Source organism: Castanea sativa, chromosome 8 (assembly GCF_040712315.1).
Source record: "Castanea sativa cultivar Marrone di Chiusa Pesio chromosome 8, ASM4071231v1".
In the NCBI taxonomy this organism is placed as follows: Eukaryota; Viridiplantae; Streptophyta; class Magnoliopsida; order Fagales; family Fagaceae; genus Castanea; species Castanea sativa.
The window spans coordinates 34,366,219-34,377,917 of NC_134020.1; the positions used below are offsets into that span (position 1 = coordinate 34,366,219).

Below are 11,699 nucleotides of genomic sequence, written 5' to 3' on the forward strand. Positions count from 1 at the left end.
AAAATTCGCTTAACTCCGGCCCCCCTAGCCTAAAATCCTAAGTCTGTCCCTTCATGCATAGCACGGGTTAGTGACTAGTTTTGCTAAAACTGAAAACTTATTGCTGAAAGTATTGTAAATAAATGTAAAAGTTAGTTGAAATAGTACAATAGGCTCATGAATAGTATCAAAAAGTGCAATGGGCTCATGAATAGTAGCAAAAATAAGCTGAATAGTAAAATAATTTTAATTTTTCATTTCAATCCAAACGCACTTAGAATGTGTTTGGATTCAGCTTCCACGTCCAGCGTCCACGTCTGGCTTCCTTTTTTTTTCTTTTTCAGCGTGTCTGTCACTGTTCATTGGCCATGAACAGTGATTTTTGGCATGAACAGTACTTTTTACACATTTAAAAATTATTTTGCTACAGTGTTTTCAGTAATAAGTTCTATCCAAACAGACTCTTAGTAACATAAATTATGAAATTTAATAAACTTGGTCATGGTTTAACACAAATGGTGTGTATCCTTATAGCCAGGTGATATGCTCCCGAGGGGAACAACATATTTCAAGCTAAAAATGCTAAACTTATGTTAATGGGACATGTAATAAAAAAGACTACTCGCGCCCACCGTGGGGCTCGAACCCACGACCACAAGGTTAAGAGCCTTGCGCTCTACCAACTGAGCTAGACGGGCCACTTGTTATTGCATTTGTCGTTGTAATTATAAAACCCATTGTAATTCCATACGACTGCATTTTTTATTTTTTTAAACGTGTCATATCCGTGAGTTTCCAACTGATGCAACTTCGAAACTTTAATTTTAGGAGGTTTCTACTTTCTAGTTTTTGTAGCACTATGGAGAATTTCATCTTCCATGAGAGAGTACAAGTTTTGTTCCAGCTTTGGTCTCATCATCTAGATGTGCCTCTTTCGCAGTCTTAGTCCAAGATCATGAGTATATTTGGGGTGGTAATAGAAGATTTTAAGGTTCCTTAGTTTCCTACACTCCTTCTAAGAAACCCTACAGATAGGCTAAAAATTAAAAAAAAATTTAAAAAAAAAAGAACAAAAAATGATGTTACCTATGGTGTCAGTCCGTCAGATAGTTTTAGAACTCTAACAAATTTGTACCTTTGGAGTCACTAAACCCAGGCTAAATCCCTTTAAATAATTTTTTTAAAAGAACAAAAAATCAAACTAAACCTCAGATCAATATATTTTTGTTTTTACAGGGGAAGGTATTTTCTTTTTGACTGCTTTTAGAATTACCCTGATAATGACTGAATCATACGTACAGAAATTCAGGCATTGTTTCCCATTAAGTCATTCTTCCTTGAAGTTATGATGAAAGGCACCCTAGAATAATGTGAATTATTCAAACAGGGGTGTTTAGCATATGATCAGGGACTGTTGTTGTATGATTGCATGACACAAGTTTGGACAATGGGAAATTAAGCGAAGATTTCTGCAGAACAGTACAAGCCAATAAATTATAAATTATCCCTACATTTTGGCCAAAAGCTCTCTCATCTAAAGAATACAAAATGGCCAGAAACCCCGGAACCCAGAGTCAATCATCAATGGACTTGAATAGGGTGAGTAAAACAGCGGTCTCATCTCAGATAGGTTTCACTCAGCCAAGTTAGCAATGGAAAAGTGCAGTCTGAACTCATATTCACGAGTCCTTTGCAGCTGTTGTCAGCAGCAATAAGCCTATTACAAGAAAAATGCAGCAGCCCTAACAAGTACTCAGTCTTCAGTTTCCAAAGCCAGAACTGGAAGGATGCTCAGGGCTGAGGAACCAAGATGCATACCTCGAACCATCCCTCCATATCCAACTTTAATCCTGTGGCACAAAAGCAAGATGGAATCCCAAAGTGCTGTTCTTCCCTGAAAATAAATAACATAATTATTTTTAAGACATAGACACTACTATGCATAAATGACTAACTAGCACCAACACGTTAAGTATATTCACATTTGCAAAAGGGCACACACATAGGGGACAGAGAAATGTCAATACAGACATTGCTTTTCTCTAATGAATGACTAAGAAAAAAATAGCTAATAAGAATGTTTATTGCATGGATGGATGCCAAAGCCTAGATCTATCACACTAAAGGCACCTAGTAAATAGAAGCTTGACCCATCCAATAAAGCTATCAAGACTGGACAAAACAGGCAAAACACATACAAGATGTCAATCCTGGCTTATATGGGGAAAAAAATATTCAATCATGCCCAACAATACATATTCGATGTAATGGGAAAACAAAATCTTAATTAGATATGTAATGTACTTGCCCTGAACCCTACAAAATTTTAAGCACAATGAGACCTCTTCATTAGAAAATAACAGCGCAAGACATATTCAATGTAATCAGAAAATTGATCATATCGAATATTAACCTGAAGTGAAAATTGAAGCTTTTTATCCCAGTATAAGGCAAAGATTGGGGGGCTTTGCCTTCCAATAATCAGTATAGAAGCTCCTGGATGAAAAAAAGAAGGTACACCAGATACGACCGCAACATATTTGTCAGGAAACCTTTCTTTTGGAGGCAGAACTCCCAAGAACAATGGGTTCTTGATAGACTGGGCTCCAACATAAGATGTTGGATCCACATGTAGCATCCACTTTGGGTGCTCTAGGAAAGCACAGAATAAATACAAAAGCAAGTGAGAATCAGTTGGAAGCTCAAGAGTCCACTTCTTGTTCTTTTTGTCATATACCTCCCCACTTCCAAGATACTCATAATTTTTCAAGCAGGTTCCTTCAGCGAGCTCTGAGAAATTCCACATGCAAGTAATCTAAGGTTAGATTACACAGACAAAACAGTTGTGATAAGATATTCTAGATTAGCATACTCTAATTCAGAAGTCTATGGGAGACCTAAGAAAGGCAATAAGCATATGGAGAAAAAAATCAAGATTCCAATTACCTCGGATCCGTTGTACAGTATAATCTGCTCGAACACTGCTTTGAGGTAGCAATCCTTTAACCCACTCTCCTTTCACCAAAGCATGAAGTCTCTGGTGTTCAGTGATAGCATCTACGCACTCCTGCATAATAGGGATCAAGGGATTCTGTTGTGGGGATTGTTGCAGGTTGGCTAGAGGCAACTTGGCTGCACATGATGGAAACAACCACATAAAACATCAGCAAAGGACTGTAAACAAAACAAATCCCGTAATTTCAAAATAACCTATATCAAATAATTGATGGTGGGGCAGCTTACATGTGGAAGAATCAATAGTCTGCACAAGAGTAGCACGTAACTGATGAAGAATTCCATCTTCATCTAGAGTAAATGCTGGTTGCCACTCCTTAGTCCTATCAATTGGAGAAACAGAAGTTGGAGTTCCAGTAGTTGGTAAATCACTTCCGACTTGACTTATTGTAATTGAAATACCTAGTCTAGCAGCTGCTTGCATTACCTACAAATACAAGAATTCTAGATAAGTATCAATAGAACGACATTGTAGAGGAATTTATGCTACTGATTATCTCATTTGATTTCAGCTCTTTGCAGTATCCAGGACAATCTTTCATGCAACATGACTAGGGACCTTCATATGTCCATAGAGCATGTGTTAATATTATGAAAAAAGGAACATTAATCTTTAAGATGCTTGACGCTAGTCAAACTTTTAATTAAACATGTGCTTGCAATCCATTTCCCTCTGTATTACCATAACCCAATAAGAAGAAGAAGGGGCGTGAGCCCGGGGGAGAGGGGTGTTAGGTTTTAAGAACTTGCATCACTATCATTCAAGGCACCAAACTCTTTTCTAATTTTTCTCAGTTTTTCAAGTCAATTCCAAATTATGTCAAGTTTTAAACTTATATGAGAAACCAGTACCAAGCAAAGTTGAAAAGTAATCATATCATGCTGATTTATTCCTGAATATAATATGGGTTTTCCAAATTATGTTCTGTAGTATTATATTGATAAACATATGCTTTTTCATTTTTTCTAAACTCAAGTAGGAATCCCCAATAAAAGCCCAGCAATTAATACTTCCACCTATCATTTATATCACTCAAGAAAGTCTAGAATTTCAATTTGGGAAGAATAAATCCCAAATCCCACATTTTTACCATAAACAAACTGTAATCAAGATGAAAATTAATTAAACGCAACATGCCATGAGTATTTATTGAGAACATCATACTTTTTCACAAAATACAAAGTAGCCAAAGAAATAAAAACAAAAGGATGAGAGAAGGAGGTGATGATTGACCTGAATATGACTCATTTCAATCTTTTTAAGTAGAGGATTAAGCAAAACTGAAGAAAACCATTGTCTGATGTGGTCACGCCATTGCTCAATTTGAGGATAGATGCCCAAATGTTCAAAAGCTTCAATGGACTCTTCCATGGACATAGGTGCAGGAAGGTCACCCTCTCCTTTCTTGGGGGGAGTGCTAAACTTCTGGGAACCTGGAGACATCCTCACAGACCTTAACGGTGTACTCCTAGTAGTTCCAGAGGTATTAGCTGAACTGGAAATTGTATTCGGACTGGCTATGCTAAAACCACTAATGGTTGGGGGGGGAGTAGCCAGTTTCCCTGCTGATTCTGTTATTTTCTCATCTACTTCTGCCAAAAACTGTTCAAGCTGTTCTTCTGATGTTATCTCTTTTCCAGAGGAGGTTCGCTTATTTGACCAAGGAGACGAGACCACCGAATCCACCCCAGGCGAATTCTGAACAGAAGGCAATTGTGAAACAGAACCAGGGACAAGATATAAAGAAGAGGAAGAACTTGGTGATTTGGACGGGGTGCTGACAGCACGGATCCTATTTCCCCCACTGGAGTTTGATCTATCTGCACTCGTTCTTGATGAACGATTTGGGCTGGTAATTGGCTGATGAAGTGGAACAAGGACATCTGAAGAAGGTGTCAAGTGAGGTCTAGACTTGGGAGGTTTCTTCGAAGAATCGGATACTACTTGTTTAACCTTTGGTTTTATTCCCAAAAGTTCTAGTTGATGGTTCGAAAGACATGTTTGATCCTTATTTCCTTTATTGGAAGATAAAACAGGCACAGCAGCAATATTTCTTTCTCTACGCAGAGAGATGGCTTTAAAGAGGGCAAAGATAGTTCCAAAAAAGACTAAGCCCACTATAGTCTGTATTGCCTTGACAAACAAATCTGAGACACAAAAACAAGATTTTCAAAATAGATATAGCAATTAGAGCAGTCAGTAAACTAATCTAAGGAATTTTTTTTCTTTTTTAAAAACTTACATGCTGTTTCTTGGGGAAGACTTTTGAACTTCAAATCATCAATGAACCCATTCTCCCTTCAAAAAGTCAATTGAAGATAATTAGCGACATGAATTTCAAAAGCAAAACCCATGGACATAATTAAGAACTTAAAATGCATTATTCTAGTTTGGATTTTTTTTTTTTTTTGGTTGGAGAGAAAAGAAAATGGACAATAAACACTTGAATCTATGTTGCTTATAATAGAAAATCTCAATTAATTTCAGCACATAAGCAATAAATGTCTTGTTTTCTTTTCCTACTTTGTTTAGGACTTAAGTCCTTTTCTTGCTTATAAATTTTTTTCCATCTCCTACTAGCATAATAAGTTTGAAAATCTAAGAATTCAAGGTTCAGTTTTGTTAAGCAATAAAAATTTTTGTCGGAATTTTTCCTGTATAAGTTTAAATTTTGACTCAATGTAGTGAGATACTCATGACTCAAAACTTTTACTTTTCTTTCCTCTCCTTTTCCCACATTCAAAGGGTTTGAAAACTAAGTCACAAAACCCTATGGCATTGACACTTTCACATTCGAAACACTTTCTTGCTCCTCAAAGCAACAACAATTCATTTAAATTTTATCACCAAGAGTAAATAAGACCGAAAAGCAATCGAATCAAGTTCCAAAATTTACAAAAATTGTCCCATCAATTCATCTTGATAATGCAAGATTTAAAACCATAGAGAAACTAATAACACTTATCTTTGGGAGCATAAAAGAGCGTTTTTAAAACTCAAAAACTCCGTTTCGCAACAGAATCTCCTCGTAGCTTTTTACAAGCGCTAATTTTAAACTAAAAAAAAAAAAAAACAAGTTTCAAACTAGGGGAAGCTTTTAAAAAACTAGAAAAATAAAACTAAATTGAAAGTGAAACTAGAGAGAGAAAGAAGAAATAGTACCGAGAAAGAACGGTGAGAAGAGCGCAGGCGGAGGCGGAGGAGAGACAGAAGATGCAGAGGAGGGTGTATTTGGGAGGCTGTAAGCTTTTAGCGGTGAGGGCAGCGGAGAGGGCTGCGTTCTGGTACACCGCGAACTTGGAAGGCTTCGGTGGAGCCGACCCCTTTTTATCTCTAGATTCCATGGTTAGGGTTTGTTTGTAACAGACACAATTAGAGAAAGATAGAGACAGAGAGTGGTCTCACTGAGACACTGTGTTTATGGAATCATGGTTTTCAGTCACCGTCTCGGCTGGGAGTTCGGAGTGTGTTTTCAATTCAAAAGTTTCAAACTTGGTGGGAGTGACTGATGACTGAGACTAGCTCAATTCGATAAATATAATAAATTGTCGCTAACGAATGCCTAACAACTTTTCTAAGGCGGTATTTCGAGATATTAAGGCGACTTTTTCGACCAACGGGTACTCGTCACCAAATTATTTTTTCCTTTTTTTCTTACCAAAATTTAAGGCATGGCAATTTGGGCCCAACCCACGGGTACCCAGCCAGGCCCGACCATAATGGGTCAGGTTTTACCTGATCTCTGAAGCAAATGGGGTGAGTCTAGGTTTTAATTAAAATAACTCAAAACAGGTTCGGGTATTATGCAAACTTGACCCTAAACTCGACTCGGTTACATATATAATATTAAAAAAAAATTAAAAACCCTAACCCTAAGTATAAATATATTCTAAACTCATTCATCTCTTAGCTCTCTCACTCACACGGCCACAAGCAATCAAGCACAGGCACAGCTCTCTACTCTCTCAACTCCGTTTCGTCCTCGTTGTTGCTGATCCCGCACTGTTGCACAGCCCTCTGCCCCTTTCATCTCCCTCGCCCATCTGCCATATCCCTCACCCATCTCACACCCTGCTAGTTAGCCACCCTCTCACGGCCTCACTCAGCCGCCCCCCTCATTGCCTCGCTTAGCTATTCACTCATGGCCTTACGGCCTCACTCCACGTCGTTCTCCATTTTTTTTTCTTTTTTCTAAGTTTAGTTCATCTCAATCATATGAGTTTGTGTTTGTGTTTACGATTTATGTGTTTTTGTTTGTGTTTGTGATTTTGAAATAAAAAATCATAAATCTGAAATTTGTGTTTGGTTTGTGATTTTGAAAGGGAAAATCATAAATCTGAATTTTGTGTTTGTGATATCTGTGTTTATGTTTGGATTTGTGTTTGTGTTTTTGATTTTGGGCTAAAAAATCATAAATCGAAATTTGTGTTTTTGGTTTTGGGCTGGGTTGGGCATGAGGGGACAGGGCCCGCGGGGACCCGACGATGTAAGGACCCAAAGAAAAGTGTTAGCCACATCTACGCTATACCTTAAAAGGATTAGTCACAAATGAAGTTCTTTATAATTGTTAATAAAGCCAGCTCAACCTAGTAAATACCCGATGTAGGACTCATCACACACCCACACATATCAAACAATCAATCAAATCGGGGCATCACAATCCCCCCACTTAAATCTCTAACGTCCTCGTTAGGGATCACTTTGTGGAGTAGTGTCTCCAAGCCTACACGGGGTTACCAGGCTGGTTCTGATACCATATGTAACGACCTAAGAAAAAGCGCTAGCCACATCTACACTGTACCTCAAAAGAACTAGTCACAATTAAGGTTCCTTGTAGTTGTTAATAAAGCCTAGTTCAACTCAGTAAATACCCGATGTGGGACTCATCATACACCCACACACATCAAACAATCAATCAAATTGGGGCATCATAGACGAGGTGGGTTTGGGGAGAGAAAAAAACCCGTTTATTAAATGGTCTAGGTTCGGGTCACAGTAGTAGGCCCGCGGGTCGGGTTCGAGAATAGAAAAACCCACCCCAAACTCGACCCGTTGCCATTCCTACAAAATTTTGATGGGACGACTGTAATTTAAAAAATAAGTAGTAATTTAAAAAGTTATAAACTCTAAATATTAGTTATATAAAAAATATATATTTATATATATATATCCTAAATTTCAGGGCTATGTTAAGGATACAAATTTTTTTTAAATATTTTTTGCAACTTGTTAAATTGACTAGTTATGATTAAAGTAACATCAATTTTCATAGATCTATTACTAATATCAATTTTATTATACAACAAGTTTTTTTAACAATAGCAAAAAATATTATCCATACTTATTTAAATTTTACCGTTGGTTACATTTTATGTATTCTTACAATGGTGTCAAAAAAATTTATGTTATGATTTTTTTTTCATATAATTTTTTAAGATTTAAGTTATGGGGGGTTCGAGGAGCAGAGAGGATTAGACCACGGAAAAGCTTGTCTAAGCTAGCCCGAGGAGATGAGTAAGATCCGAGGAGTCCACTTGCTTGAGGATGGAAGCAGAAACAGGGTAGTTAGTATCTTACAAAGGCCTAATAAGGGAAAAGGGGACCATGGAAGGAGCAAGGGACGTGGCAGGAAGTATCCTGAAAGATATACTTCCTACCCTCGCATTGAATGCTTCATACCAACAATGTCAGTTGCATTAATGTGGAAATGACACCTGAACAGTGACTTCACAGCTAGCAGCCCCTTCTACCACCTTCAGAAGAGCTGTGATGGGACAATTACCCTGAGGAATGTTTAAAGGCGTACAAGTGTAGAGCTATGATGCAAGAAAGAAGGACATAAAAGGTAGGGAACCTTCCAGAAGTAAGGGGCTTTTCTCTGGAATATAGAAAAACAAGGAAGTGAACAATGTATTACTGGGTTTAAAACTTGTAACATTCATATATAAGAAATGAATCCTCAGACTTACCCGAGGAGAGCATTTTTCTCAATCACTACTTATACTTCATTTCTTTATCACTCTAGTCTCATTGGCTATACGCTAGAACTTAGTTTAGAATTGCACTTGAAGTGTTTTCTCACTCTCTCTCAATAAATTCTATTGTTTGGGCTTGATTTGAAGGATAAGGTATTATTGTTCTTAGTGGGCTTGGGTCTTTATTTTCTGAGCACTTACATAAGCAATCACAATCTATAAAAATAGTTTTCTCTCTTTCTTTCGATTTTATAAAGAATCGGATTTTTCAAGATTGTGGATGTTTATATTTGTACAAATACCGAAACTAGCATAATACAAACCTCAAAGTGTTGATTTGGTGATTCAAACTCTTAGGTTCAAAATTTATAACCATTATCTTAGAGTGCTCCTAAGAGATTTCTTTTTGTAATTACTTAATGTGTGTAGGATGGGAGAACTACGCACATTCAAGGAATACTTATGTGCTCGAAAAACTCTAAACATCAATAATAGAAAAAAATTTATATAAAGAAATTATGACAATAAATGTTATTGTTATTATTCAAAAACTTGACTACAAATTTATTGTTAAGAAAACCAATGATATATATATATATATATAAGGACACAAGTTGCACCCAAACCCAAAAAACAAGATTGGGATAGGCCTAAAAAGCCCAATACAATGAATTTGTAGAGAGTGAGCTTGAAATCTAGGTTCTAGTGATTTTAAATAACAAAGATAATGGGCTAGATTGCAACATCATACAGATAAGATAGTTTATATAAAAAAAAATTGTCCTCGGACTCAAGCCGAGGAGGCTAGTTCCTATATTTCTCTTTCTCAAAGACAGGTTACAGATATTGATCTTAATGTCTACAGTGTTTTCTTTCTCCTATTTTCGATCCCTTTTCCTGAATATCTTTTCCTCCTTTTATATCATCTTTCTTCTTCTCTTCATCCTCCACGTATGGATCAGATTACTAGTTTGGATACTTGTTCCATCAGTCCATCCTTGAAGTCTTTAGAGATAGCTGTAAGGCTGAACTCTGATGCTTAGGCATCACTTCCCCATTAATACGGCCAAATGTTTAGCTGCAGAGCATTTAATGTGGTGGTAGCAGCTTCATCTTGGATATTTCATAGCCCTTATTCCTATCCTGTACACCTACCATACATATCTTTACTTATAGGATCTCCTAGAATATTGCCTTTGGACTTCGGGCAACCCTTTCCTATCTCGGCTTTATTTATCCGAGAATGGACTCCTCCTCGGACCACCTTCCAGGATGACCTTGATCAACCTCCGCTTCTTTATCCATCAGCACTGCCTCTTGGGTCGATATTCCCACATCCTCGAACCATTTAGTGTCCTCAGATTGGGCCTCTCGCCCAATACATACTCTTGGGCCAATTGACCCTACAATATATATATATATATATATATATATATATATATATATATATATTATTAGACTAAGATATCAATTAGTTTTTTGGTAAGCAGGATTGAACCTCAAATCTTTTATTCAACTATCACAAACTTACCAGTTGAGCTAATTAAAACTAATCAGAAATAACTGATAAAGTTTATGATATTTTTTCACAAAAATGTTATACTAAAGTATTTAATATCATATTCAATTATTATATAATTAAAGTTGAGACATAAAAGCTGTGTTTACTTTAAAATGACTATCTTCTCTTTACTATAAGCGGTCACATTCTTATTAATTATCAATATAATTTACCATAAATCAACCTCTATTGCCAAGATATAAAATGAGTTATTAATTGTTAAGATAGTTACTTTGACAAAACTCTCGTATCTTTTTTTTTTATAAGAATCATAAAACTCTATTTGACTTTATTAACTATATTTCAAGAAATTTTAAATTTGACTTAATAGGGGTTCAAAGAGAGAGAGAGAGAGAGAGAGAGAGATGCATTGAGAGCAACATTGTATTCATTTATCCACGATATTGCATATCCTCGATAGTTTAACCTTTTTAATACATATCGAGGGTTCCATCCTCCGTTCTTATAAATTATTTAGCATTTGAGCAACATTAAATTCATTTATCCGTGACATTTTGTAGCCTAGGCAATTCAACATTTTTAATACATATCGATGGTCCCATCCTCCGCTCTCATAAATTATTTAGCATTTGAGCAAAATTGTATTCATTTATCCGTGACATTCTATATCCTAGGTAGTTCAACCTTTTTAATACATATCAATAGTCCCATCCTCCGCTCTCTCATCAATTATTTAACATTTTGATTTTATTCTTTTATCTCTCCCATTATAAACTCAGCACCCGTATATAACAAAATTAATTATGATGGTCACACTTTTTGCAAATTTATAAACCTCAGAAAATATGGCTCGCATATTATGATTTAAATAAAAATCTCAAGGAAAAGTTTAAAAAAAAAAATGCTACAATCACTAGAGCAGGATGTGTTATGCAAATTGTATTTATTTATTTATTTATTTGTTTTATTTGGGATAATTATGCAAATTGTATCCTCTTATAGTTAGTTTGGATTGAGAGTGAGGGAGCGAGAGTAAAGTAAAATTGGCTTAAAATTAGTTTATAAAGCCAAGTGTACTTTACTCATCTCAATCCAAATAAACCATTATAATTTTGTGATAGAGAGGAGGCTAGGATATGAATCATATGATATAAACTCCAAATCATTACAAAGTGGATCCTATAGTTTAGAATTGAATAATATTTAT

The 11,699-nt window shown here is 36.1% G+C and overlaps 1 protein-coding gene and 1 non-coding gene across 2 annotated transcripts; both read right to left on the minus strand.

The window, feature by feature from the left end:
* Positions 1–604: 604 nt before the first annotated feature.
* On the minus strand, positions 605–677 carry TRNAK-CUU (transfer RNA lysine (anticodon CUU)). Its single transcript has one exon. It is a non-coding gene; the product is annotated as a tRNA-Lys (tRNA).
* A 743-nt stretch (positions 678–1,420) lies between these two features.
* Positions 1,421–6,496, minus strand: LOC142605538 (uncharacterized). The gene is made up of 7 exons (XM_075776940.1): positions 6,158–6,496; positions 5,238–5,293; positions 4,229–5,142; positions 3,223–3,421; positions 2,926–3,111; positions 2,393–2,769; positions 1,421–1,873 (listed from the first exon to the last, which is right to left on the minus strand). The coding sequence occupies exons 1-7, from the start codon at positions 6,337–6,339 to the stop codon at positions 1,733–1,735; spliced, it is 2,055 nt and encodes a 684-aa protein (XP_075633055.1). The 5' UTR covers positions 6,340–6,496; the 3' UTR covers positions 1,421–1,732.
* Between the last annotated feature and the right edge of the window lie 5,203 nt (positions 6,497–11,699).